This window comes from Vollenhovia emeryi, unplaced genomic scaffold, assembly GCF_000949405.1.
Source record: "Vollenhovia emeryi isolate VEMERY1.0 unplaced genomic scaffold, V.emery_V1.0 DF939228.1, whole genome shotgun sequence".
Lineage (NCBI taxonomy): Eukaryota > Metazoa > Arthropoda > Insecta > Hymenoptera > Formicidae > Vollenhovia > Vollenhovia emeryi.
The window spans coordinates 408,463-436,224 of record NW_011967138.1 but is presented as its reverse complement, the minus strand read 5'-3'; the positions used below and the strand labels follow the sequence as shown (position 1 = coordinate 436,224).

Genomic DNA, 27,762 nt, shown 5'->3' with positions numbered 1-27,762 from the left:
GACTGCAGATACAAGTTTGCCGAAGACCTAACGTACCTACGAGGATCCTGCAGCCACCTTTTTTACAGACGCAGTCAAATATAGTTTTTGCGCTTGTATAATTCTTTTTATTGGCTTTTATGCACAAAATAATGCCAGGATAAGTTGCGGGCCGCATAGCGCAACATTTTCATACTTAAAACACTCAGTTCAGAAGTCTAATAAAAAAGATATCGGTATTTGCAAGTTTCAATTCGTAGTTCTAACTTTTGAAATTGGCTTTATGAAATTGCAAAATTCTTCCACACGATTAAAGTACGCATGAAGACAAAACCAGGGACAGTCGACTATATAAAAAAAAAGAGAGAAATTAAAAATATTACTTTATAAAGGATATCTCTCTTTTTTTCTAATATAAAGTCGACTGTCCCTGGTTTTGTCTTCATGCGTAATTTAATCAGAACTACGAAGTGAAACTTTCAAATACCAATATCTTTTTGTGTTTTAAGTATGAAAATGTTCTGCTATGCGGTCCGCAACTTATTCTGGTATATACTTCGTGCATAAAAGCCAATAAAAAGAATTACAAGCGCAAAAACTACATTTGACCGTGTCAGTATAAAAGATGGCTGCAGGATCCTCTTAAATATTCAAACACCCACGTTTCCTAAATATAAAAATGTATATTTACGACGCAATATCATAGGGGAACGGTTGTTCGAGAGAATCAACTTTAACAGACGAATGTAATCGATATCAGGTAACGAAGCTCCGAAGATTCAAAATCTCATAAGACGGGGAACCTATTGTATGTACATTAGACTTTCAATTGTAATTGTAATATTTACAGTTTCATTTATTCCTTGCGATAAAAATCTAACTTAGGCCTCTCCGCCGTACTTTTATTATTACAAAGAGAAACATCATACGAACTTTAATATAAAATTAATACAAAAATGGATCGGTGGGACACGTTAGATATTGTTCGTCCATCTGGCGGAACTCGAAAGCGCACTGATTTCGCTCCGGCAGAAGATCGATCTCGTTGTAGAACACAGCCCGCAGGTGCACGATGCTCTTGACCTTGGCGATGGCGTTGACCTTGGCGAAGAGCGCCTGCGCCTTCGACAGGGTCTTTATTCCGCTCAAAATCACCTCCTTCCGCGCGTCGAAGGGACTCTCCGGCGCCGAGGCTATCAGGCACTTGCCGTACAGCATGAACGCCTTGCCCTGATCGTAACAACCGCCGTGACCCAAGACCGTGGGGATGGCGTCCTCCACTAAGCTCAGGGCCAACACAGGCAGGCCCATTAACAGCTGAAACAATTGGCGATGTTTTGCAGATGTGTCTCAATCAAGTTACAATTTCTATAATATAAAGACAACTCACCTGTACGTTGGCGAGGTGCATCTTGACGAGTGCCTTGTAGTACGCCAAGTGATTCTGCGCGGCCAATTCCAAGGCTGAGCAGAGGCGCATTATGCAATTGGTGGCGGTCCCGTTGTCCGGCGAGGCCGAGGCGCATAATATCTGACAGGAGAGAAGCGCGGCACGTATCACGTACGGCGGTGCTACGTCCGGATATTCCTCGACAGCGCCGATATGCTCCAGTCCTTTTGGGAAATCGCCCTTCGCCAGGCAAACCTCCGCCAACCTGGAAATTTTATTCAGATCCGAACGCGTTCTCAACTACGAGAGTTTCAGTTTATTTTCTGGCGTATTTGTAAATTCTCTGTACTTGAGTCTGGATTCCAGCTGGTCCACACTGGAGATACCTCTGGCTACCGCCTCCGCCTCGCTCCATTTCTCTTGTCGCAGCAATTGCGCGAACGTATGCAACTGCTCGCTCAACATCCAGATCTACGATCCAATAAACTGAGTTACGGAGGGAAGAAACAAGGAGTTCCTCCTTTTCAAAAATCTCGAAATTCAGAAATTCAGAAATTCCTTTCCCAAAGAGAAGACTGTGGAATTTTCGTAGCATCCATTTCATATGTAAAGGAACGCACCTTGTTGCAAGGACTGTTGGGAAACCTCTCCTTGGCGTGTGCCAGCACGACGTCGGCGAGGGCATATTCGCCGAATTCGATCAACATATTGGCGACGGTGACGATCGCCTGGCACGTGGACGGTCCGTTGAATATGTGCTGCTTCTTATCACCCGTATTGTGGAAAAGCAGCAGCTGGGCGCACAGGGAGGCCATCTCCATTTTGCCGTAGTACGCCCACAGCGCCGATTTCTCCGCGAAGGTGACGGACATCAGGTCGGACATCGAGTGCTGACAGTTCAGCATGTCTGACTTCATCAATATCTGTAATATAAATAAAGCTGCAATGTATAATTTCCTATGTCAACTCGCATGTACCAGATCAATTGCTCTTCGCTACGCACGTCGAACACTTGAGGAGGATTCTTGGCTTCCAAGGCGTAACTGTGCGCGTGCGAGATGAGGCTCAAGCCTGTCGTGTGTGTGATTCCGAGCAGACTTGCTTTGCCGACCGAGCGTTCTATCAGAGGTCCTCTAAACGGAAAGGAAACGCATATGCAAAATGAAATGAAATGAGAGAATGATTGAAAATGAAAATAATGATAAATGCCTCTAACATTCCAAAAATAATAATTAGAAATTAAAAAGGTTTAAATGAAAGAATATCCGTCACGCGTTAACATCTTCAACGGTTATCCGGATTTCTATTCACTTAATAATTTACGTTGTATACAAAAAGATTACATTTTACACTATACATTGTGTAATAAAGGACTTTTTTTCCAACCTTTTAGTAGGCTAACTGATAGTTAAATTATATGTCTATCTTTTTTAATTTGAAAGGAAAACAAAGGCATACATACGATTTAACTATTACGTCTGGTTTCACCAAACGTCGCTTAACTTTAATCTTAGTTTAATTCACGTTTGTCTCTTTCTAAAGTAACAGTTGGAAAGAGACAAAGAACGAATTAAGCTGAGCTTAAAGTTAAGCGAAAGGCGAAAGGCGAAACCGGGCCTAAGTTAACTTACCAAGAGGTTGAAACAATCAGCCCAAAAGGATGAATAGTCTTTCGCATTTTTGTATTAGCTTACTTGTTTTCTTTGCTGATCAAGTAGGACATCCAAGAATGCGCGAGCTGCAGGCACACGTTGTCTCCAACTTCCTGAGCTAATTTAATAGCTTCCTTCAAAGCGTACTGTGCTACTTCCCTTTAAGCCGCCAGAAATACTTGATTGAAACAAATGTAACGCAATACATACATCGTATAAATTACGAATTATTGAATTTCGCTCGTCGGATCGACCGACGAAGAAAGCGAGTCGAAACAAGTGGCTAAAGTTGGTTACTTGTGATTAAACTGTGCGTGTAAGACGGCCAGGTTGAGCGCGGCGTAGCGGAAGGTACGGGATCGATCTTCGGGCGTGGACCGGTTCTCCAGCGGTGCCAGTCTGTCGAAGCAGTGGTAGAGACTGTCCACCGCCCCACAGAAGTCGTTCACGCGGATGCAATTCAGGTAACTCAGGTAATGCTGAAGCAGAGGCAGCTCCGTTCGGTTACGCTGTTTCGTAGTCGCAAGGAGCAACGCTCATCTTACATTTGTATCGATTCCACGGATACCACGTACCCGTACTTACCGCGTCCGCGTTGTAAGGATTGGACTTTAAAAGGTCCTGCACGAGAACCTGCAGCTCCACCGGCGGCAGTGCTTTGTGCTCGTCGGTTTGCAAGGCGTGCGCCTGCTGCGCCACGAGCAGTTCCGCCTGTCTTCCGCCCCAAATAATTTTCGCCTTGCTGCGAGGAGCGTCAGCATTAAATGAGGATCCGGGCAGCCACTTTCGTCTGCTAGGAGCGCTAGGGAGCTGCCGACCTAAGCCGCGTCTGCTAGGCCGTACCCTGGCGAAAATGACAAGCTTTATAAAGCGTTGATAACCGTTAAATTAAGGTTTTTTAAAAGTTCATACGCTTTCAAACTTTATGAGAATGCTTACACAACGCCGCTGCATTTTGAACGCTTTCAGAACGCTTATAAAATACTGTGTATAACGTTTTAAAAGTTCTACAACGCTAAGTTCAAAAACGCTATATACAAACGTCTTCTAAACGCCGCAGCGTTGCAATTTCCGCTCTACAAATTCTCCATTGACCGTTTCTAAACTCTCAACGAACTCCTGCAAACGCTATATACAAGCACTTGTGAAACGTTTTATTTTTGCCAGGGTAAGCGATTACGGAACTGTTGAAGCTAACGCCGTTGTTCGACAAAATGCCTATGTACTGCGTGTTTAAATGTTCTAATATGGGTGGACACGAGTTTCCAAAAGACCCAGAGAGAAGGAAAAGATGGGTGATAACTGTAAAACGTGAAAAAAATTGCAACGCGCGCGTTGCCGCTGCAGCAGTCAATCCGACGTTAGGTCGGCATCTCGGTGCTGCCATATCTGTCCTTAGTTCGTCGTTGCCGGATCCTCATTGTCGAAAACGTGTAATTTACATGACACAAGTATTATTTTACGGAGGCTCACTTGTCCGGCCCCAAGTCTTCCTGCTTAGAGACCACGGAGATGTTTGTGCTGTCTAGGGTGTCGACCTTCATGATCACGTACTTATCCATATCGTTGTAGAGAGCGACCACTTGATCGAACGCCAGCTTCTCAAAGAAGATGAGCATCCTACGAACGTACAGCCCGAGAACGGAATTTCTGCTCAGTGCCGGCAGGGCCAGCGGGTGATCCTTGGACTCCATTAATCGGCGAAGATTGTCAAACAGATCTAACAGCTCGTCGATGCCCTTCTCATGTATGGCGTCCAGATTAATCTCCAGTTGATCTGCAAACCGATCCAGGGAATACTCGTACATCATATTCAGCAGGGCATCCAGCTCCATGTCCGCCGACTGAAAAAACGGCATCAGTAAATGTATGTGTCGACATGGCGTCCCCCTTTTCTCGGCACGCAGGATAATTACCTGAATTAACTTCAACGACGCTAAACAGAAGTTGCGTCTCTCCGCGATCTCTGTAAAGCATCCAAGATTAGACTCGTATAAAAGAAAAAAAGTACAGACGGGTTGACATAACAAATATCAGCTGGTAAAGGTTGCGGTCAAGCTGCCGCTACAAACGCTTCGAAGCGTTTCTCCTCTCCTTCCGTCTTTGCTGAAAGAAAGGAGAAGAATACTGCAAAGCATTTGAAGCGACAGCTTGACCGCAGCTGACCAAAAGAGCGCACCTCTCGTGGTGTCATTGCAATATTCCTTGATCAGAATGACAGTCGCCACTTTGTAAGGGGTCAGGCTCTCCCTCTGAATCTTCCTCACGTTGCCGTCGACGGTCACGAACTCCTTAGACATTCTGTTGAATATGTCGTTCACCGTGTAGAGCCGGCCGTCATTCATCGACATTCTTCGCAGGATTTACACAGGCCTCTTCGCACGTGCCACACATCCTTCCTAAAATCCGTTTGTTTACGTCTCTTCGGCGTTGTTAGCCACACATGCTCAGAAAGAGTGGATCGGCGTGGTTTCGCAAGACCCCCGCTAGATGACGCCCAGGTCCCGAGGGTTGTGTTGATGTTGTGATTAGCACACGATGACACGGGCTTTCGGCGCAAAGCGGGTAATACGCCGCGCGCATAGATAAATCCGGAAATTGAGCTATTTTAACTGCGTGCACTATTTCAGCTGCGGTCTGTGTGTCCTCGAGACATTTCCCCGAGCGGATATTGCTGAGCTGGGAAAAACATTAAGCACTGATCCAGCCCGTGTAAGGTTATGTCGATTCTTATTAATGCAGATTAACTTCAATCTTTCAACTTAGCTTTTATGTTTTTCCAATTTCTGAAACTAGAGAAAGTCAGTTAAACCGAAATCAAAGTTATCCGCATTGGTCGAGATGACAAATTTAAGAGTTAACGTTATTTAGTTTTACGCCCTATTTCGCTGTAAGGTTTATATATATCTTACACTTTTTATCTTTTTCTAGTTTCAGAAAATGGGAAAACGTGAAAGTAAGTTGAACCGGGACTCAAGTTAAACGACGTTGGTAAAAACGGGCGATAAGCGGTTTAATATTGAACAGACTGAGCTCGCTCATCACAGTAGATGCTACAACTTGCATCGCGCACCCTAATATCACGACCGTACCTCGCGAGACGGAGGTACAGCAGGATGGTGAGATATCTGGGACAGTCGGAGGCTATTAACCTCGACAAGGACCTGTTCGAGAAGTGCAGGTTCAGCGTGGACCAGCTGATGGAGCTGGCCGGGCAGAGCTGCGCCGTCGCGATCGCGGAGTGCTTTCCGCCGGCCGCCGGCGCGCCGAACAGGGTGCTGGTGTGCTGCGGGCCCGGCAACAACGGCGGCGACGGCCTGGTCTGCGCGCGTCATCTCAAGCACTACGGATACTCGCCGGAGATCTATTATCCGAAGCGGCCGAGCAACGAGCTGTACGAGCGGCTGCTGCATCAATGCGTGGAGAACGATATTCCGGTGCTGGAGAACCGGCGTGTAGAAGAGGCGGCCGATTCCGCGGCTCTGCGAGAATACGCGCTCGTCGTCGACGCCCTTATGGGATTCAGCTTCAGGCCACCGATGCGCGAGCCGTTCGTCCGCATCGTCGATCTGTTGAGGGCCACGAGCGTTCCCGTCTGCAGCGTCGACATACCGTCGGGATGGGACGTCGAGCGCGGCCCGCCCGAGGACGGCGGCATACAGCCGCGGCTGTTGGTGTCCCTCACGGCGCCGAAGCTGGGCGTGACCCGGTTCAAAGGGACCCACTACCTGGGCGGGCGATTCGTGCCCGAGAAGCTGGCGTCGCGGTACAATCTCGGTTTACCCGACTTCGCCGGCACGTCGCTGATCGTCCGGCTGCACTGACGAGCGCTCGCGAGCCAGAGGAAAGTTCGATCGCGCGCGGTTTATCTCTCGTCTCGAGCGCCCGTTTGCGAATGTAATTGATTATCGTTAAATTGTACACTAGGAATCACTGATGCCTTCCCATACGAATTTAGGCGCTGATCGAACACACACACTAGGAGTCACCGATGCCTAACCACTTGAATTTCTGTACATGTCGACACATTTATACATTTTACATATGCATATGTGGAAAATGTATATGTGTTTTACCAGTGCCTGAATTCATATGGGAGGGCATCAGTGATTCCTAGTGTACATTTTCCATGTATGTATATGCGGAATGTATAAATGTGTTGATATGTGCACAAATTCATGTGGGAAGGCGTCGGTGATTCCTAGTGTACTTCGTTATTGTGGACAAGTATAATGTATATACAGTGTAAATTTACATTTATTCAATTGTTCTCGAATGAAATTAATAAAATGTTTTCTATCCTTTCGGAATAATCTGGAGTAACATTTATTTATAACAAATGCGAGCTTTTGTAAACGATCATTCTAGGTTTGCGTCTCGACGTTTAATAAAAACGTTTGCTAATTGATGAAACAAAGTAGCGACCTCCTCAGTTGGACATTCTTTTTTTTTCTGGGGCGTTTAAAGAGTGCCGTCAACCTCAAACGAGCAAGCTCTCGGTTATTTTAATAATTTACGAAAAATTCTCGGAGATTCTTTAGACAACTTTATGTCCATTTCTATCATTGCAGATTAACGTTAATCTTGGTTTAACTTTCTTTTCATTATTTTCTAGTTCTAAGACCTGGTTTCACAAAACGCCATTTAACTTCAATCTTAGTTTAATTCGTGTTTGTCTCTTTCTAAAGTAGCAGTTGAAAAGGGACAAGGAACGACTTAGCTTAACTTTAATCTTAATTTAATTCGCGTTTGTCTCTTTCTAAAGTAACAGCTGGAAGGAAACGAAGAACGAATTAAGCTAATTTAAGCTTAAAGTTAAACAACGTTGGTGAAACCGGACCCCTGAGTTGGAAAAAGACGGAAAGTAACTTAAACCGAGATAAAAGTTAAACTATCATTGGTAGAAGGGGACATTAGAAATTCAAATCTTGGTGCTCCGAAGTTAGAAATCTGCCTTACCGACCGCGGCAGGTGGTGACGTCACGCCCGGAGCTCACTTCACTGTCTTCACGCGAAAAACATGTCGGAGGAAGGCTAAGCGGCCTGGCATTGCCGAGAGTTTCTGTCTTCTATGCGCGAGGGAACGATATTGAGGCCACGTTTCATACATTTATGAGATACATGCCTTGACGTGCGTAAAAAGGCTGGCGTTCTTTTCATGAGACAGAGGGACCACGCAGGCGAAGGGCGCAGAGTAAATCTGCGGCACAGTTGACACGTTCGATCGTCTGGTAGTTTTACATTGCAAGTTGCGCTCGCACCGTTTTTTCGAGGAATCTCACGAGTGTCTCGCTCTGAAAAATGGTACGTAGGGCGATTATCTGAGTTTCGCGCGATCGCCAACGATTTTTCATGGAGCGTTGTGTGTGTGTTTCTTTTCAGGCACAGGAGGTCGAGGAAACTATGAAGCGGATTCAGTCTCACAAGGGAGTAGTCGGGACGATAGTGGTGAACGCGGAAGGTATTGCACGAGAGTCGCTACGCGCGATCGCGAGGGAATTCTCTGGTTGAGTCTTGCTTTCCGTTCCAGGCATTCCTATAAAATCGACGTTAGACAACACAACGACGGTTCAGTACGCGGGTCTGATAAGCCAGTTGTCGGACAAAGCTCGCTCCGTCGTGCGCGACCTGGACCCGACCAATGATTTAACGTTCCTGCGCATCCGCAGCAAAAAGCACGAGATCATGGTCGCGCCGGACAAGGAATTTATATTGATAGTAGTGCAAAATCCAGTTGACTGATGTCCAACGGAAGTGTATTGCAAAATTAAGATTTATCTCCTTGGTGAAGATTATTAATTTATTCTGTTCGTGCTGCATTTGACTTTAATGTCCACTCGATTAAGAAGTTGAAGAATAAAGCTTGAATATTATGTGTTGCAATATTTAGTTTCCGAGATGATTTTACGAGCAGCAAGCTTCAAAAGTTTTCACGGCACTTTCTTTTCGGCAATGTTTTAGAGTACTTTTACAAATCAATTTGGTAATATATTCTGAATAAACACTACTTATTCCTGTATCTTTGTATTATTGAACACAACTGTACATTCTATATATTCTGTCTTGCATACAATATCTATTTCATTATGTTCTGTAGTGCAGTGCGTGTTGTAGAATACTGATTGTATTTATAGTATTTTTTTTATTTTATGATTTAATGTTACAACTGAAATCATATTTGTTATTACTAGTGTGCTTTATGTGAAAATATATTTTAAACTCAATATAGAAATGTAATCATTTAAAAAGACAAAGGAATAGAAAGTACGAAAAGATCAACAAATTGCGAAAGAAAGAAAAGAGAAAACGCAAGTAAATTGACAATTAACCCAGAAAACACGCACGTCTAAAAGACATCTTTAGGACATGCATGTTCTCTGGGTAACTCATTTGCAACAATGATCGATAAGAAATATATGTATATATTTTTCGTTCAATTTTTTATCACATATTTGTGATAAAAATTGGTAAATAATGTATCAGGTCACAAGGTACTTTATTGTACTTGTTTCAATATATTAAAAAATGTGTACCAAATTTTGTTCAATGTACAAAGCAATATCAAGTTATCAGGATAACAAAAATTTATTGAGGGAAGATATAAATTGCGATATTTTTTAATATAAACATAAGAGACAGACCGCTGTTTTGTTATTTCAAAGTTAATGTAACGAGATCCTTGTTAATATAATCGCCGTGTTTGCAAATGAAAACATATCTTTATGGGTACATTGAAGTAATTAGAAAAATATTTGCTTTTCATTTATCTTAAATATATAGAAAATTTGTTCTTTTGTCATGAAAACATGCATACAGTCTTTTATATTATCACATGACTTACAGCTATGTACATTAAAAGTTTGCATATAGCACTTTATATTCATACATACGAATATAAATGTGAATATAGAATAGAAACTTTATTCTGTCCTTCTACGGGGTACAGAAAGGAATATATATATACATATATATTATATATATATCCCTGAGATATTTCTTAGTTTAAATAAAAACAAAAGGTTCTTATCAAAGTTTCATTATAAAAAGTAATATCTAACTGGCTTCTATCGACTGCAACACAGTCATGTACCTACAATTCTGCGCAGTCTATGAGATATTTTGAAAATACGTTACAGATGTAATTAAAATATGGCTTTACTTATATTAGAAATGGAACTAATAAGAAAAAACTTTATAGAGATATGGAACATACTTGTAAGTGTAATATATAAATCATTTCATTTTGCAAAGTTTTATGCTGTAAAGTCCTTAGAAAACTTGAGCTATGTATGTATCTTTGAATACATACTCAATATATAAAATACAAAATTTTAATATTGAGATTTTCTTCGATTTCTCTTAAGATAATGTATTAGAAAATACCTTATAAACTAGAATGTAGATTGTATATTGAGTATTTAATCTTCTTTAAATAAGAAATAAATGTCCACAATCAAATGGTTCGAAGTGTACTTGAAGCACGTTGCTTCTTTGAGGGGTGGAATGCGGTATAATAAAGTATCATTGCCGTAATTCCTAGGAAAAAGGAGACAATACAAATGATAAAGAATACGTTAAAGTACCAGGCCTCCGTAACTCGAGGCGGACTGGTATATCGCCACAATAGATTTGAGGCGGTATTTTCCGCCAAGCAGAGCAGGTAGAAACACACGTGTTTCCAAAATGTGTTGCTATCTACAGGATTTAGATATATAAAAATATGAACTATGCCAATAACTGCGGCAAATAATATCGAATAAATGCGTTCCTTAAACGTTGGCAGCATGTGCGGCGGGCGACTGTAAGCCCGGCAGAACTCTAATATTCCATGGGACTCGATCAAAATCCATATTGTCATGATTAGCCAATGCACTAGGCAACAGATTGCGGTATATAGAGGCCAGATGCTCGCAACAACGCCGAGAGATAAGATTCTTGCCACTGTAATCATGATAATCGGTGATAATGAATTTTTTTTCAAAATACCTGTCTTATTGTCGATTAGAGTACTATCTCGTGTTGATCGTCTAATATGTACCTGTGATGCAAAAGTGCCACAGGAATTGCAACACAGTTCCCGCGACACCAATGTTCGACTTATTTTGTTGAGCTAATCGAATGCTACGATGGTAACTGGCCATTGCCCAACCCATACTTATAAGCGAACTGACAATACTAGCTACTTGATGTACAACTGAAAAAAACATTATAAAAACCATTATTGAAGAATTGTTCAACGGCGCCGATCACAATAACAGATAGTCTAATATTCTATGAGACAAGATTCTGTGTAGTTGCAGAAAAGACTAGAATCTAAGTAACAGACTAGAAGATAACTGAAATTTCTCTACGTATCAAACATCGTCAATTGTGCAACAAGACTAAGTCTCGCCTTGCAAGATGTAAGATCAGAGGTGAAGTACATTCCGAATAATATAGGTACATTCAAAATTAATCTCATTGTGGTAGTGCTTTAGCATCAGAGTCAGCTGCAGGATTTGCTGCGGCGCAGCCTCCAGGAAGCACTCAAATACCCGCAGCAGGGCGACATCCTGATCCTCCTTTAGCATCCTCAGGTAATACCTCCTCTCGCCGACGCGGTCCGCGGTTCTCTCGCACTTGCGCGCTTTCAGCGCGCACTTCAGGGTCTCCCAGTAGTGTATAACCGGCGCCAGTTGCAGGACAACGGCGACCGTGGAGAACAGTCCGTTCTTGATCAACAAACGCGTCGTTTTGTAGTCACCCAACGTGTCCGTGCCAGAGCTCACCTGTGCCGAGGCAACATATGTTAGGCCCGTATTCTACAGCGAGTTGTCAGGACTGTGTGATCCCTCTTCTTTCTGGGCGCAAGGACCGACACACAGCCCGAACTTGTTTACCCAAAATCCAACAGATTGTAGAGACATCACGGTCGCCACCTCACCTCTTTATCCTGATGCTGCATTCTCCTGCTGATGACGACGTTGATCAGGGAGGGAAGGAGGATGAGGCACATTGTCCAAGCGAAGTACGTCACCTTCCCGCTCAGGTAGTACCGGACGGCGATGTTATAATCGAAGCACATGTCCACCACGTGCATGACGATGGAGCAGACCAGGAAGAAGATGTCCAGCCTGGAGATGCACGGGCCGTCCGTCGGCAGGTCCGCGACGTCGACGACGTCGGCGTCGAGGTGGATGCTCGGGAATACGCTGGCGAGATGGCACGAGCGCCGTTTGCGGCCTCTCTCCTCCATTGCTGCCTCGCTGCCGACCCACGCGTCGCGTCGTCCCGCGATGTCTATCTACCGCGGTCGGTCTGTCACCCGGGAACAAAAGACGCACGCCGTCCGCGTCCTTCGCGCCGCGCGAGACGCTCCGCGTTCGTCCGCCACACGCACAATCGACGCGCGCTCGGGAGGGTCGACTCTCGAGCGATCGCGCGCTCGAGAATCGACCGATCGCTCGCGATCGACGGGTGGGAGGTGGGAGACTTGAGTGACGTCGACGTCGTCGTCGTCGTCGTCGCGGTCGTGCACGCGTAATCTATGTACATGTATAGTCGCCTATAGCACAGCGGAGGTTGTCGTCGTGCGAATCGCGCAAAACTGCGCGAGAGGCGTGATGCGCAAAAAGTGTGATCGATGTGATGTTTTGCGAGGGTTATAACGAGGTGGGTGGCGCGGTGATTCTCTCTCTTTTTCTTCCTCTCTCTCTCTGCTGCCCCCGCGATTGACCCCCGTCGCGTGTCCCGGATCCTGCAATTTCGGGCCGACACGATCCAGCGACGCGGGTGGGCGGGCGGTTTCCTCGTCTGGAATTCCCCTCCCCCCCCCCCCGTCTCGCGCGCGATGTCGCGACGACTAGATCGATGATCGATGCGACGATCCCGTCGCGCCTCGCGTCGCATCGATCCCACGTACCCGTGGATCTCGGTGAAACAACGTGGTCACGCGAAACAGGATCTCCGCGAGATCCGCGATCTCCTCTGGCGCGTCCCCCGTGCCTGATTATCGTGTGCCTTCGGAGCGTCCTGTGCGCGCGTCTCGCACCTCTACGTAGTTCCGCGTCGTCTGCGGTCCCGCGCGTTCCCGTCCGCGTCCGATAAACGTCACGGTTGCTGAAAGGAGCGAAGCGTATCCCACGAGGGGAAAACAGCTATGTCCAGAAGTAACACGCGCATTGCAAAACATCCCCGTGGCTTTTTACTTGCTAATTGATTGTTGGTTGCGAAAACTTTGAGGGCTAATTAAAAATTTATACCTCGCGAGCAGACCTCGCACAATTTCCGTTTGTTCTATCAAGATGTGAACCGTTAATTGACGAAACGAGACAGCCTGGCTTGAAGTGCCGTTTGCAGCGTGACACGTTGCGGGGGAAGTCGCGGGGTCTTTTTTAAACCGCTGGGATACTCGATCGATCAGAAATCAATTGACCGCAGGTCTCTCTCTCTCACGTAATTAATTTTTTTGTTTACTACCGTAGAATGCCGATACAGGCACCGCAGTGGACTGAGTTTCTGTCATGCCCAATTTGCTGCCATGACTTTGACGTGGCTGTGCGGGGTCCCATATCGCTCGGCTGCGGCCACACCATATGTCGCGCTTGCCTGGCCAATCTACACCGCAAGCAGTGCCCCTTTGATCAGGTAACAATAGGTATCTGAATGCGATAATATATCGCGCAAATACGTATCGCTAATAATATGCGTGCGAAAAGAAACGTGCGTGTGTATTTCTGTACGGGTGTGCAAAGCGCATGCAAGCGCGCTGCTTGCGTAATTCTATAGCTCATTTACTTTCTCCCTCTTTCTCGCAGAGCGTCATCAACACCGACATCGAGAAACTACCCGTGAATGAGGCGCTGCTGCAACTGGTGAGCAATCCAGTCTCCTTGTCAGCGGCTGCGTCCAATCAACAACAGAATTACCAGAAGCTCCTGCCGGTCGAGCAACATGCCAACTATCTGAGGGCCAAGAGTTGCATCGAGGAGCTCGCCCTTTATCTCAAACCATGTCAAATTACTAATACCGCAGGTATTCGATTAGAGCGTCGAAAGATGGCAAAGATTGGACTAAAGTCCGTCACGTAAGAAATAAACGTGCAAACAACTAAGTAACGACGGCATTGTACTATATCGAATGTAATATTGCAGTAGTTTACCAAGGTTGTTGCACTCTTTACTATGTACCAATGAAATTTCATAAATACGATATCTGACTTGTAGGTATCGGCAGCGGAGGCGGAGGCGGAGGACTGGTATCGCGGCCCATGCAACGCAAACTGGTGACACTGCTGGGCTGTCAACTAGTAGAACCAGAAGGCAGGGCACGCGCGCTGCGTGCCGCTCGTAGTCTCGGCGAGCGCACCGTCACTGAGCTCATACTGCAGCATCAGAACCCTCAGCAACTCAGCGCCAATCTTTGGGCGGCCGTGCGCGCCCGTGGCTGTCAATTCCTTGGACCAGGTAAGGTTTTACTTATCATCGCAAAGTGAATCCTACAATTTGAATAGGCCATGCAGTGGACGATAAACAGAGCAATGGGAGGAGGAAAAGAATTTCGTAGTACAGAATTGTTTCCCTCACAGCTGCGATGATGCATCTGTGAATTGCATTCGTTTTAAATGCGATTGTTCTACATGTGTACACATTTTTTATATATACACATATGTTTTGCATATAGAAAGTCAATATGGTCCCAAAGGGATCGGTAATTTATGAGACTTCTCTTGGAACGTTTATTTCTATAATTGTTTTGTAATCTTTTTGTTACTGTTTTTAGGGATGCAAGAGGAAGTTCTCAAGCTTGTGCTATTGGCTTTGGAGGATGGCTCCGCTCTGTCGCGTAAAGTGTTGGTGATGTTCGTAGTGCAGCGTCTGGAACAACAATTTCCTCAAGCTAGTAAGACGAGCATTGGACACGTGGTGCAACTTTTATACCGGGCGAGCTGTTTCAAGGTAAATACACAGTGGTTTTTATAAAAGTATTCAAACGGTTTCGAGTACTGTAAAGGAACCTTTTTTGTTGTACAATTATTACTATCGTTTCTTGTTGCGTTACATCAGGTGTCGAAGCGTGAGGGTGACTCGTCGCTGATGCAATTGAAGGAGGAGTTTCGTACTTACGAGGCTCTAAGACGGGAGCATGACGCACAGATTGTGCAGATAGCCACGGAGGCGGGCTTGCGCATCGCGCCTGATCAATGGTCATCGCTGCTTTATGGCGATTCCACTCGCAAGTCTCATATGCAGAGTATCATTGATAAATTGCAGACACCGCAGTCGTTCGCTCAGAGTGTCCAGGAGCTTGTGATAGCGTTGCAACGTACCCCCGATCCTGGACAACTGAGCGGTCTCAGGCCTCAATTGGAGCTGTTAGCTGCCATTGATCCCAGTCCAGGTATATAAGTGTGCTGTTCTGTATAAACGTGTATGTAAAAGTTGTTTTAATTCTTAAAACTTATTGGAGCTCTCTGAGTCTTTAGAATCTTGAATGTATTTTTGTCAATAATTATATTTTACTTCACGCTTTTACAATGTTTATTTATTTCAGAGTCAGAACCGCCGAGCTTAGCCGAGTGTCGGGCGGCTCTGGAAGCCGTAAGAATAGTGGTGGCTACGTTGGTGGACTTTGTCCGACAACATGGAAGCGGTGGCACGTGCGGCAGCAATCGGAAATCGGCGACGCAGGATAGCGGTAGTGGCGGACCCGGCGGCGGCTCGTGTCCGGGTTCGGCGACCGGTAAATACAAAGTCAGCATGTGCAGGGACCTAGCTCTGCGTGGCACTTGCCCACGATCCAACAATTGTACCTTTGCTCACAGCGACAGCGAGCTCGACAAGTGAGTTTATTTTACAGTTATTTTATTTCATATAGTTATCCGTTTGTTACAAGAAATTATTAGGGATACCGAATGTTAAAAGAAATCAAGAATTGACATCAGAACAATATATTATAAAAAGGTAGCAATTTTTATAGTCAGTTGTATTGTTATATTTGGGAAATATCGATAATGATTTTAAGTGATTGATTTTTTCAAAATTATCAAACTATTCAATTATTTCGTTGCTACAATAGTTTGCAGATTATACATATAACATTTTGTTTTTTCAAATAAAAGTTTTGTTGATTCATTTTTTGCATTATTTTTTGCATAGGTACAGATCGAAAAATCGTAAATTAAGTGTCAGAGCAAATTCAAATCAGACGGAATCGAAGGGTGAGAAGAATAACAAGATTTTCAACAAGCAAAACGGCGATTTAACGACTTATTCCGCCAAAGCACATGACAGAGATAGTGAGTATAGTGACTATTTATATGATAAATGATAGAATAATATCATATATTAAAAGAATAATCTATATATTGCTGGCTATAAAGTCTTCTTTCAATAACGTTGACCTGAGAATTCGTTTATATTTTTAATAATAAAAGAAGAAATTGTAAATATCCAAGTGAAGCACTCTACTCAAATGTACCTAAATAGAACAATCGTCTCCTTCATTTAATCGTGTTATCTTAATTGCCACAGCGGTGGTGCAACATTCAACACCCGTCCCGGCCAACTTGGAAAACAACTTGATTGACTCATTGACATCGACCTACATGCTGCCGCTCACACCCCAGCAGAACTTACCACACCTCAATCTGTGCTCTGTAAAGGGAGGTACTATGATGGACAGTGGAGGGCCTGGTGTGCATTGTTCCGGACATTACATAATGCCATCGGGACCCATTCCCACTGTTGATTACGGACCTTCGTTGACGACTGCAACAAACCTCGGAATGTGGGATACCCCACAGATCGTACCGGCAAATCAAGTAATGACAAATGACAAAAAAGTTAGAAAGTTGCTGGTTTTTTTTATAATCCATACTAATGCCAAGGTTTAAAATTTGATAAGATAAATTAATTCATACAATAAATACAGATTTATTAGAGCAATTAAGAAACATTCTCACTCGTTTCGTGGATTCGAAAATTAGGGTTACAAGGCGCAATGATAAATTTCTAAGTTGGAACCAGAGAAATCGAGGACCGAGTTTATCACCAATAGGCTATATTAATTTCAATTGATAATTATGACTATTATATAATTTTAATGTACCTGGCAATTGATTGTAATGATAGTTTTAATATAATCTTAATAATAACAACAATAACTTTGCAACAGCGCACGGCGGTAGCAAAAACTATGTTGGCGATGTTGTTGCAACGCAGGATGGAGATCCTGAATCAGCTGGAATTGATCGTCGGCAAGCAGCAGCAGCAGCAACAACTAATATCGCCACAAATGAAAACGGTAAAAGTTATATTCTATTATTATATAATTTTTTTACATTGAGATGCTTTGCATAAATTAAAATTGTATATTATATGTAATCATTTTTATACGAAGGTTTGGTATATATAAAACAAAATGATGTAAATAAAATTATATATGTATATATTTTTTTCTCATTTTGTTTTGTGAATCTTTGTCATATTTTACCGTTTATTATATTATTTATTTCGTGCATTCTACACACACATTTTATATATTTTTCCTTAGAATTACGATCTTCAACAGGAGGGTGATTTATTGACTACACCCAACAATTACTCGATATGGACTGCTGCAAATAGCTTTCGCTGTTCATCCGGTACGGATCCATCACCGCCACCCCCATCGGCTTCGCATCTTCTCGACGACGACGGCCCCTTTATGTCCCCATTAGACATATCTCCCGCGACCTCGTTGCCGCCCGTTAGCAAGCAGGGACCTATCTCGAGGCTATCTAAAACGCTGATAAGGTGATAAAAAATAATATAATGTAGATATTCTATTGATCCAATAATAGCATGTATATCTATAGTCTTACTAACTTTTTATAATTATAATTTTATTCTATAATGTAATAATAATGAAATCGTACTAGAACTCCCTACAACGGAGCCCTGCAACATCTTTACAACGAGAGTATTGAACCTACTCCTATCCCCGCGCTGTCTACTGCATTCAGAACACCGAACTCTGTAACCTCCTGGTATTACGGAAATCAACGTGAGTGTGTGCTAGATATTATTTCTATCGATAAGTATACGCCAATAAAAATAAATCATTGCATATACATATACGATTCACTACATTATATTTTAGAAGTATAACTTATTCGCGAATAATTTCTTCTGTACAAGAATCTTCTGTACAAGATCCAAGTGGATTTTGTATGTGATTCTCTCTCTTCAAATTTGTACCTTTTATTAAAATTTTTTTCTAGATAAAATATGTATATGTATATTGATAGAGTTAATAAATTGATATTGTTGCAGCATACGCAGCGGTCGGCGTGAATGGGATACAATCGGTGACGCCAACGAGCCCTGGTAGTGGTGACGGTGACAGTGGTTTCACCGGCGATAATTACGTCACTCTCGGTCGCAGTATTATTGCGCCAGAATCACTATCACAATTCTCGAGATCGGAGTGTATGTCAAAGGAGTGAGTAATAATATATACTTCTCCTTTTTATTAAAAATTCTTATCTTTATCGATGATTAAAAAAAAAGTAATAAAGGAATAATGTGTTTGTACTATACATATTTCATATTACACATTTTAGTTTGATTTTGGAGTCGCAGAAGGTGAAGCAACAACTCAGACATCTGGAGAAGAAGATCAATGACTTAAAGGTAACGTGTCACGTTTTGAGTTCTGAGAAAAGAGCCAAACAGCTTTCGATTCACATCCTGCATACGCATGTGCAGTTGGCTACCCAAGGAGCTACCACCTTCGTCACAGCGGGCGAGCGATTGACGCAGGAATTGCGAATGATCGAAGCGGGTATCAGAGAAAGGGAGAGAGATGTACGAAATTGGAGTAATCCATATGGTGGTGGTACTGGTACTACCACAATTCCTTGGATTCAGCAATCTCCTAACGATTGGCTATCAAATCAAGAGTATGGTACGGATTTTAAAACTGAAGAGGTAGGCCATTCTACGCCTTTTTATTTTGTAATTTAATTAACTTCCACAAGTTTACAAGTTATATTTCCGTATGACAAAAGCCCCCCAAAAAGTTATATTTTTATTGAGAAGTTTAGATACTGTTAATTTTATACATTTTTATCTTTTGTACTCTTTATATTTTGTACGAACAAATATAATTATATAAATATTTCAATATAATAAAGGTTAAAATTTTGTGTGATTTGGAAGCAAGGCTGATCGATTTATCAATTAATTGATTAACCGATGTGTGCACAGGAAGACACGTACGAGGCTGGACTAGCGAATGATATGCGCGAGCTAGAACTGCGATGGGAATTTGAGCTGCGCGAGCAAGAGAAACATTGGTCCAGTGGAGGTGAAAAGGACACCGTCACCACCACTATCTCCAAGAATAAATAATGGGACGCCCATCTTCTTCCCTTTCCTTTTTTTCCCCTTTAGCTCTTTTACATGTCAAAATCAACCTCCGATTCTATATCTCCTCTAATTGATATTGATCGAGGGTAAGTATAGAACTCCTTCAATCCGTGAAGGCCGGGGAATATACATAGTACACGCAGGCGTGCGGACCTAAATCTTGAGTATTTTCACATTGATTAGAATACCATCCAATGAAGAAAAAAAAATGTAGAAAGTGTACAATTTAAATTTTGAACAATCGTTAACCGCGTTGAGTGCATCAGTTCTCGATTGTTGAAATTAAGCGACAATTCGGCCATGGTATTCGGGTAGATAGTTACTTGAGCTTGAGAAAAAACGTCAGACTTGACGTAATTCATTCTAATCCTTTGCGTAAATCGAATTAAGAGAACAATTGCTAATTTCCAAATTAACTAATTTTCTTAATTGATCTCTTAAATTGACCTAATGCCTGTGTCCGACTTGAGGAAGAGGCGGATAGATGAAGTAGTGAAATTTACGAGAGAGAGATATATATTTATTTTTACGTGATTTGTTAAACTTTAGCTTAACACGCGGTCAATGTTTTATAAACAATGACTCTGCGGAATATATGTGAGAGCACGAGGAGGAATATATTAACATATTTAATTATATGCAGATTTCGTATACTCTCTATTGATGATACGATATCATATATACATATAATGAATAATACATTCGAAAAGAATGCTGATTGCGCTTGACCTGATCGATAAGGTTACACTCTGCGATGATAATAAGAGCAACACATTATTACATTATATGCTTATACATATATTGTAGATACATGTGCTAAAAAAGAAATTGCGTTCCTTTTGAAGGACGCTATATTTATAGAATTTCTATATTCCGAAGAGGGAAAGGAGAACAAAACCACTGCTTCGGCTCGACGACGATACCCTTTATAATATGTCTTCTTCAAAAAATTTGCTTTCGGAAAAGAAGCCTCGTGTTTAATCTGAAAATTGAATTAATAAAATTTGGTGTCTTATAAGTTATATAAATATTAATATTAGTACATTCTTATGAAATTAATCTAGATTAAATTTCCGTGTCTGAAGCATGGAATATCTATCATGGAACGTATACATCCTTACGTTAATTATTAATATCAGTTTTACGAATTAGATAAATTTCATAATAAAAATTAATTCTACCTGAGTTTGCTTGACAATTTTTTAGGGTCGTCTCGAGAGAAAGGTGGACTAGTTATCCTTTTTAGGAAATCGTTGCAATAGCAATTTGAAATCGTCTCTTTTTTTTCTATTTTTACGAAATAACAAAGAGCGATGAAAACAATTCCAGTTTTAGTGGAAGCAAGAGTTTTTTTTTATATATATAGAGGGGTCTTGTCGATTCCATTTTATAAATCCTCAGGAGGACTTACATGCATACAGACGTACATTACACACACACACACATACACAAAATATACTCAAACGGAAATTGATTTTTTTTCTCGAGAGCTATGGATTTGAATTGAATTTGAATCTTTTTTTATTTTTAACGGCGACAAATATGTATATGATTACATATGTCATTAAATTAATGCGTTTCCTTTTTTTAGTAATGTATAATCGACAAGTCAAAGTAACAGAGATAGATTATGTTGGTTTTAATTGAATGTATTATTATCTAAATTTTAATTTTTAAAAGAAAAAGATTACTTAACTAATGTATTAATTTTGTCTCAAGTTTTGTGCAACTGTGAAATTTGTCTTTTGCTTGTTTTATATTCAAGAACTTTTTGCAGATTGTTTAAAAAAAATTTTACAACAGTTATTGAAAACTAGAAATCTAACACGTTGATCTTCTGTTTTGCAATTTTGTATAATTACTATTAAATTTACATAATACTTTTTTATTTTTTGCAAAAATTAAAATAGAAATGGATTATTAGAAATAGAACAAAAAAGTCAACGCATTAATTCTTTTTCAAATTTAAGTTGTTTTACGTTTTTTCAAGAAGAGAGAGCGTTTTCGTTAGAGCAATTAACACATGTTATATAGCGTTATATATTTATGGCAATTATTTTGGAAAGATCGTTTTAAAAGAAATGCTACGATAAAGAAAAGAAATCATATTTGCAATTTAGTCGATGCTATTTTGTTATTAATTAAATTTTTATTACTTGACCTTACGATTTATTATTGTTAATTTTTATCAAGATTTAAATCATTAGGATTACGTATGATTTCGAAATAATATAACCATGCGAAATTAATTGATTATGGCAAAAGTATCGATTGGCAGCGATTCTTCTGTAGCAAGCCTAGACAAAAATATTTAGTGCAATTCCATTCGTTCTTGTTCGTTATTGTATGTAATAATAATTGCGATAAAATGTTTATTATATGAGTTGTATTATAGATTTTTTGTACGCGCGTGTGTGTCTGTCTATATGCGCTTTTCTCAACGATTTTTTGTGCAGTATATAACAATTATAATACATGACTCGCAGGTGAGCGATTATTTAAAAAAAAACTATTCAAGATGGTTTTTAATAAGTAAAATTATTCTCTTAAATTATAATTTTTAAATTATTTTTTTCAGTGAAGAAGTAAATATAGAAATATAAGATAAGTACGCGAAATATATATTGTATTTATATATTTTTTCAATAGTTTCGACGACTAATATTTTGTTGTTTAAAAGAGATAATTTTACATAATTCTTATTAAGGAAAATACTTAAGTTTCCTTAGTCAATTGAAGTCTCTTACATGCAAAATTATTTTTCTATACACGTACACGCGCGCACATATATGTATAAAAAATTATTCTTATATAGTGTGTCACTTCAGTGAGGAGCATCCGATATATAGTCACACGCCGTCGATTTCTTTCTCTTTTTTTATTATTAAATATAAACTCTCGTTATATAGGAAACGTTGATAAAAAAAATAGAGAAAGAGCAAATCGGGTTTTGTGATTAATTAGAATTTGGAATTTCTTGACGAATATTCGTGATAACGATTGTTAATTTTGCCGCGACACAGATTCTCGTACCATTGGCGCGTGACAATGATTCTGACGCTTATTATGTTGTCTGAGATATTTTAATATTCTATAAATTTGTAAAATATTAAAATATATATGTATATTATTTGGTGAAATATAATTCATCGAGTTTCTCAAATGAATATACAACAATATTTGAGTTCAATTAATAAAATGAGGGGCAAAGAATAATTGTTTAACTATTATTAATAAAATCGAAAATTAATAAATTTAATAAATTTTTGATATCAATCTATCGAATTTATTAATTATATCTCATAATAAAATTTAATCATTATTTTTTCCGAGGATTTTGATTCCTGCGCGAAAATGACCCTTAGCAGTTAATATTTTAAGTCATCTTCGCGCGCCAAAGACACAAAGAGAACACTCGTCGAATATATCAGATTCTCTCACGTATAAATGAGAGAAGAAAAGAATAAAATAAAAACCAACAAAAATAAGACCGGGAAGTAACGAGCGCAACTCGCGATGCTGTGTTTGTGCAACATGTGCTTCTGATTTATTATATTGCATGTTAAACATGTCGCCAGCTACTACTGTGTACGTACAGTTGAGATACGCACGTGTCGATGATAGTACGATTCTACTTGATGTAATTAACTTGTTCCTTGTTTGAACATTATAATAATACGACACGATATAGTTATATCACATATCGGAGTATATGGTGATATGTTATAGTCACTCTTGATGCACACTTACCACTTATCAGTACGACAGAGACACGCTTATTCCGCATTGCTCTGTATCTTTCTATTTGATATCAATAACTGTGTAATTACGTACAATAATTGTATGATAAATTGCGTCTCCCAAAGCGTACGATACAATTTAATCATAATTACGACAGTGATGTATCGCGATATTGCGAAAGATTACGGCAGAAATTTATAAGTAAAGTCTTGTACTCTCTTGTGAGAGAAAATAATCTCGATTTTCCCATTCGTCGCGATCGAACGAATCTCCCCTTGAAAGCAATAAATATTAATATTTATGTCTATCCACGTTGCGTTGATCGACACATGGCATTGAAACATTATAGAAAAAGGTCGAACGATTATTTTTCTATTTTATCTTCAGATAGGTCGAGATTATTTTCTCCTGAAACGAAATATATTCTTTTATGAAATTACAGTCGGCAAAGCGTTAAAATAGTTTCGTCGGCACCAAAAACTTCATTCTAAATCTATTTTAATCGTGTACGAGTAGAAAGGGCATTCTTTTAATATCAACGACAGCAAAAATTATTTTTTACATTAATCGTGATGTAATAACGATCGGTTTGCAGAAAAGAAAATGGTTGTTCGTAGTAAAGAATTTTATACCTGAATACACAGTGAGGATAGTCTCTTTCGTATACTTTATTATAAAATAATTTGCTATGAAAACATCCATATACACACTCGTGAATATACACATACGTACTCGCATATATTTTTCAACGACTGTGTACTGTAAGTGTGAAAGTGTAATATATAAATATATTTATTTACTCACAATGCGGGGGCTTTGTGTAACGGATTTTTTGTATTATTTCCCTTGCGAGATCTGTAGCAACCCAGATAGTACGCATGTCTAAAAGACGTCGTAAAGACAATACTTTGTTGAATATTTTGTTTCGCGTATTTTCGTTACACACGAATTACAGCATTAAATACCTTTATAATTAATACCAATAAAAATACCAAAGTCACAAGATGACTGTTGCACATTAGCTGTCTCATAGTTTAGTTCTAAAGACATTTAGTGCTACAAAATTGCGATAAGTTATGTTTTTCTTTAGACTTTTTGGTGTTTAAAGAGCACATTTGCTTAGCAACTAAAAATCAGTTTGTGCATTGTTTTGTTCAACGATCAAATGCAGTCATTTGCATTAGTCTGTGCTGATTATCTAATTACAAAACCTAATGAGAGTTGAGTAAAAAGACCTGTCTACAGTGATTAATCTAATATAAGCCAAGATTTTAAAAGATCGAGGAACTAATCGAGCTTTTAAGAATTAATCGGACATCGATCGACTCTTGCTAATCCCTGACAGAGCCAATCAAGATTTAGCCTCAAATCACCTGATCTAAAACTCAGCATCCTTATTGGTTCTCGTAAGCAATTCAGTAGGAAAAATAGTATCGCGTATCGTTGGCTTCAGTCCCAGTCTACAATAGATTTAGGCCCGATTTCACCAATGTTGTTTAACTTTAAGCTTAGCTTACTTCGTTCTTTGTCTCTTTCTAAAGTAACAATTGGAAAAAGACAAAGAACGAATTAAACTAAGTTTAAAGTTAAGCAACGTTGGTGAAACCGGGCCTCGAGTCCTATATATATATTTTTTTGCACTCTGCGTTTTTTGCAACGCCTTCAAAAATAAGTATAAATATTATAAAGGTATTATAAAATTTTGTAAAAACTTGTCTATCACAAAATTTTGAATCATACAAATAACCAGATAACATCTTTACATTCCAAAATCTTTGTCTCTAAGGAAAATTTCACTCGATCATCCCGAAACCTTTTCGAGAGTTTCCGATTTGCTCCGATCTATTTCTCGAATAAAATTTCTCAGCAGAGAAAATGTTTTGTTACGCAACCCAGAGAACATGCATGCCTAAAATACATCTTTAAGACGTATTTTATTAAGTATGTTCTCTGGGAACCTTGATACGTGCGTGTCGGACAATCGGTGTAAACACGACCTAAGCTAACGAAAACAAATACTATATAACGGAAAGAAGAAGACGAGGTAGAAGGTATAAACCAGACCACCGGTGCGAACGAACGTTACTTTTAACAGTCTTTTCTACATTATCACAAAAAGTCGCGAAAATGGATGAAGAACGCGAGGTATTGATATCCTTGAAAAGTTTGTTCGAGTTGTGCGCGTTCACGGAGTTCAACAATCTTGAATCCACCAGCATCCACGCCAGAAACCCGAGCCTCTGCAAAACAGACGCCGAAGTACAGTTCGACCGCTACTATCAGTTGTACAAATTCGAGGAACTAGATGAATTAGAAAAGGAATTAAGCGATCTGAACACTTTCTCCAAGATACTCGCGGTCGACAAGCGTCGACTACATCTTCTAAGCATGGTCCAGGCACCGATGAATCGTGAGATGAAGATAGCAAAGAATCTACTCAACAATTACTCCTTTCAAGTAGGAGCGAAGCTCTTGCCACATGACGAGTTAATAAACCTAGGTTTGGATCTTGGCAAGTTTCTCAGGGACGCCGGCTGGTATGCGCAAAGCAAGGACGTGCTGTTGGTCTGCAAACAATTATGCATAGATAACAATCAGACTCCTGAGGACAAAACGTTGAATTGTTTGCACGAGCTGTTACGCGCACAAACGGCGTACTGTGACTTCAATGGAGCTAAAGAGACTATCATACTTGCCAAGCAAATTCTAAAATCAGAGAGCATGGTGAAATATTGCGCTGCTCTTTTTACTGAGTTTAGTGTACTAGAATATTTACACAATGAATATGACAAAGCATACGGATGGAGCAAAGCAGCGTTGAAAAAATTAAATCCAACACTTTCCAAGGAGACCATCGTCGACATTCTAAGACAGGCAGCAAAGTCACGCATGATGTCGGCTCAGCAACACTCGCTTGTGTCCCAGAAAGCCGGTTTACTCATCAAGGAGGCCGTATACCTCGCGAGGGAAACATTCGGTACAGATCATCCAAAGTACAGCAACGTTCTCATCGATTATGGGTGTTTTCTAATGAGAACTGACAGCAAGAACCATATTATAACTATATACAGGACTGCGTTAGATATTAGAAGGAAGATTTTCGGGGAGAATAATCTTTATGTTGCCTTGGCACATAAACACTTAGCTTACTGTCTCATTGAATCGGGAATTAACCCTGACACATCTTACATTGCAAAACATCACGCTGAAATAGCTGTAGCTATCATGGAGAGACATTTACCCCCGAATCATTTCTTGCTCGCGAATGCTAAGAGAGTAAAAGCGCTTACTCTTGAGCTCACCACTGTATTGATCGGACCGTTCGACCGTAATATCTTACTGGAGTGCGAGGTTCTTTACTTGTCTGCTTTGGAAATATCGAAGAGTGCATTTAACGAAAGTAGCCATCTAGTTGCGATACAATACACAGAGTTGAGCCGTTTATACCAGACTATGAACCGGTTGAACGAAGCGATGGCGATGATTAAAAAATCTATGGCTATTAAAACGCAGTTAGAACAAGAGGATTATGAATTAACTGTTAGTATCGAGTATGAAGCTTGGCTACACTTTTTGCACAAGCGATACGAACGCTGTGAATCGCTTCTTCTTTGTTGTCTCGAAAGGCGTAAGTATATATAATATATGTAAGTACACGAGTTTGAATTGCGTCCATTATGAGACGAAGCGCTAATATATTTTGCAAAATTTTATTTCGACAGGCTCGGCGTTGCTCGGAAAAAGTCATAGCAGTTTAAAATCCGTGTATGACGTGCTTTTGTTTGTGTACCGCACGACAGGTGCTCAGGAAAAGTTATTCCAGTACACAAAGAAAATGAATCATTGGCAGGAGCTTAAAGACCAACGTGTTCTAGCCGAGGAACCACCGATCGATGTACAAAGGCCTTCACAACCAATCGCAGACGTAATAAAACGGTATATTGCCTGAGATATAGTAAATGTGTCTAATTTAAATTTTATGTCATTGGTTACAATGCAACTTGCTGATTACAAGGCATTTTTGGGTCAAAGCAGGAAAAGAAGGAAACTTATAATTTGCCTTAGAGATTTGTGAATCACCGATTACAGATTTTTCTTACCAAGATTCAATAGTATCAGTAATAATGCAATTATGTACAAGACCGCGTTATATTAGAAGAACAACCCGAAAAACACGCATGTCTCAAAGACATCTTTAAGTCTATTAAACCTAATCTACAATTATGTGCTTTCTGCATCCAGAAACATTCTATTTTATGTAAACAAATCAAAACGCTTAACAAACTTGTCGACAATTTACGATTGTACAATGTATAATGCACAATTTATCAACTTGCCCAAGTTTTGTAAACGTATTTATTGGCTAGGAAATAGAATGTTTCTAGACGCAAGGACACGTTCTAGATTAGCCTTTAGATGTCTTGTGTTTAAAAGACGTCGTAAAGATGTCTTTTAGACATACATGTTCTCTGGGAATTTTGACAGGAGTTTATGTTGCCTCGACACGTGAAAGTTTAGGCTCTCTATACATGCGAAAATCATAACTCTAGCTAAAAGATATGACGTTGCGTACAATCACGCTGAAATAGCTGAAACAGATATCCTGAAG

General features: G+C 40.4%; 6 protein-coding genes across 14 annotated transcripts; 4 read left to right on the top strand and 2 right to left on the bottom strand.

The window, feature by feature from the left end:
- Positions 1–642: 642 nt before the first annotated feature.
- On the bottom strand, positions 643–5,456 carry LOC105560528 (anaphase-promoting complex subunit 5). 4 transcript variants are annotated; one of them, XM_012009705.1, is made up of 11 exons: positions 5,201–5,456; positions 4,938–4,987; positions 4,495–4,865; positions 3,607–3,865; positions 3,319–3,500; positions 3,064–3,180; positions 2,373–2,502; positions 1,990–2,292; positions 1,719–1,840; positions 1,370–1,634; positions 643–1,296 (listed from the first exon to the last, which is right to left on the bottom strand). In XM_012009705.1, the coding sequence occupies exons 1-11, from the start codon at positions 5,370–5,372 to the stop codon at positions 925–927; spliced, it is 2,343 nt and encodes a 780-aa protein (XP_011865095.1). In that variant the 5' UTR covers positions 5,373–5,456; the 3' UTR covers positions 643–924. The 4 variants fall into 4 exon arrangements, with proteins under 4 accessions (XP_011865095.1, XP_011865097.1, XP_011865096.1 ...); XM_012009707.1 differs by having other exon boundaries at positions 3,607–3,763; XM_012009706.1 differs by having other exon boundaries at positions 4,576–4,865.
- A 71-nt stretch (positions 5,457–5,527) lies between these two features.
- Positions 5,528–7,331, top strand: LOC105560529 (NAD(P)H-hydrate epimerase). 5 transcript variants are annotated; one of them, XM_012009710.1, is made up of 2 exons: positions 5,528–5,586; positions 5,652–7,331. In XM_012009710.1, exon 2 carries the CDS (start codon positions 6,072–6,074, stop codon positions 6,843–6,845), a length of 774 nt encoding a protein of 257 aa, XP_011865100.1. In that variant the 5' UTR covers positions 5,528–5,586; positions 5,652–6,071; the 3' UTR covers positions 6,846–7,331. The 5 variants fall into 5 exon arrangements, with proteins under 5 accessions (XP_011865100.1, XP_011865103.1, XP_011865101.1 ...); XM_012009713.1 differs by having other exon boundaries at positions 5,551–5,733; positions 6,049–7,331; XM_012009711.1 differs by having other exon boundaries at positions 5,551–5,733; positions 5,953–7,331.
- A 673-nt stretch (positions 7,332–8,004) lies between these two features.
- On the top strand, positions 8,005–9,040 carry LOC105560527 (dynein light chain roadblock-type 2). Its single transcript, XM_012009704.1, has 3 exons — positions 8,005–8,325; positions 8,404–8,482; positions 8,552–9,040. The coding sequence occupies exons 1-3, from the start codon at positions 8,323–8,325 to the stop codon at positions 8,761–8,763; spliced, it is 294 nt and encodes a 97-aa protein (XP_011865094.1). The 5' UTR covers positions 8,005–8,322; the 3' UTR covers positions 8,764–9,040.
- A 552-nt stretch (positions 9,041–9,592) lies between these two features.
- Positions 9,593–12,419, bottom strand: LOC105560526 (XK-related protein 6). The gene is made up of 4 exons (XM_012009703.1): positions 11,945–12,419; positions 11,465–11,789; positions 11,060–11,215; positions 9,593–10,962 (listed from the first exon to the last, which is right to left on the bottom strand). The coding sequence occupies exons 1-4, from the start codon at positions 12,254–12,256 to the stop codon at positions 10,475–10,477; spliced, it is 1,281 nt and encodes a 426-aa protein (XP_011865093.1). The 5' UTR covers positions 12,257–12,419; the 3' UTR covers positions 9,593–10,474.
- Positions 12,420–12,514: 95 nt separating this feature from the next.
- LOC105560525 lies at positions 12,515–19,621 on the top strand. 2 transcript variants are annotated; one of them, XM_012009701.1, is made up of 16 exons: positions 12,515–12,672; positions 13,485–13,647; positions 13,818–14,034; positions 14,226–14,465; positions 14,782–14,957; positions 15,066–15,399; positions 15,553–15,841; positions 16,158–16,297; positions 16,533–16,822; positions 17,176–17,304; positions 17,554–17,795; positions 17,921–18,045; positions 18,315–18,483; positions 18,605–18,674; positions 18,750–18,971; positions 19,251–19,621. In XM_012009701.1, the coding sequence occupies exons 2-16, from the start codon at positions 13,486–13,488 to the stop codon at positions 19,392–19,394; spliced, it is 2,949 nt and encodes a 982-aa protein (XP_011865091.1). In that variant the 5' UTR covers positions 12,515–12,672; position 13,485; the 3' UTR covers positions 19,395–19,621. The 2 variants fall into 2 exon arrangements, with proteins under 2 accessions (XP_011865091.1, XP_011865092.1); XM_012009702.1 differs by lacking the exon at positions 12,515–12,672 and adding an exon at positions 12,939–13,169.
- A 5,491-nt stretch (positions 19,622–25,112) lies between these two features.
- On the top strand, positions 25,113–27,461 carry LOC105560524 (amyloid protein-binding protein 2-like). Its single transcript, XM_012009700.1, has 2 exons — positions 25,113–26,781; positions 26,876–27,461. Exons 1-2 carry the CDS (start codon positions 25,281–25,283, stop codon positions 27,100–27,102), a joined length of 1,728 nt encoding a protein of 575 aa, XP_011865090.1. The 5' UTR covers positions 25,113–25,280; the 3' UTR covers positions 27,103–27,461.
- The last annotated feature ends 301 nt before the right edge of the window (positions 27,462–27,762 follow it).

Excerpts from the sequence above, each read along its gene's own strand:
- LOC105560525 (XM_012009701.1), top strand. The coding sequence starts at position 13,486 with ATGCCGATACAGGCACCGCAGTGGACTGAGTTTCTGTCATGCCCAATT. Across the intron at positions 16,823-17,175 it reads AGATCGTACCGGCAAATCAA|CGCACGGCGGTAGCAAAAAC; the intron begins GTAATGACAAAT and ends ACTTTGCAACAG. Across the intron at positions 18,972-19,250 it reads CGGATTTTAAAACTGAAGAG|GAAGACACGTACGAGGCTGG; the intron begins GTAGGCCATTCT and ends ATGTGTGCACAG.
- LOC105560526 (XM_012009703.1), bottom strand. The coding sequence starts at position 12,256 with ATGGAGGAGAGAGGCCGCAAACGGCGCTCGTGCCATCTCGCCAGCGTA. Across the intron at positions 11,790-11,944 it reads TGCAGCATCAGGATAAAGAG|GTGAGCTCTGGCACGGACAC; the intron begins GTGAGGTGGCGA and ends GCCTCGGCACAG. Across the intron at positions 10,963-11,059 it reads GTGGCACTTTTGCATCACAG|TGGCAAGAATCTTATCTCTC; the intron begins GTACATATTAGA and ends TCATGATTACAG.
- LOC105560527 (XM_012009704.1), top strand. Across the intron at positions 8,483-8,551 it reads GATAGTGGTGAACGCGGAAG|GCATTCCTATAAAATCGACG; the intron begins GTATTGCACGAG and ends TTTCCGTTCCAG.
- LOC105560528 (XM_012009705.1), bottom strand. The coding sequence starts at position 5,372 with ATGTCGATGAATGACGGCCGGCTCTACACGGTGAACGACATATTCAAC. Across the intron at positions 2,293-2,372 it reads ATCCTCCTCAAGTGTTCGAC|ATATTGATGAAGTCAGACAT; the intron begins GTGCGTAGCGAA and ends TTTATATTACAG. Across the intron at positions 1,297-1,369 it reads TGCACCTCGCCAACGTACAG|CTGTTAATGGGCCTGCCTGT; the intron begins GTGAGTTGTCTT and ends CAATTGTTTCAG.
- LOC105560524 (XM_012009700.1), top strand. The coding sequence starts at position 25,281 with ATGGATGAAGAACGCGAGGTATTGATATCCTTGAAAAGTTTGTTCGAG. Across the intron at positions 26,782-26,875 it reads TCTTTGTTGTCTCGAAAGGC|GCTCGGCGTTGCTCGGAAAA; the intron begins GTAAGTATATAT and ends TTATTTCGACAG.
- LOC105560529 (XM_012009710.1), top strand. The coding sequence starts at position 6,072 with ATGCTACAACTTGCATCGCGCACCCTAATATCACGACCGTACCTCGCG.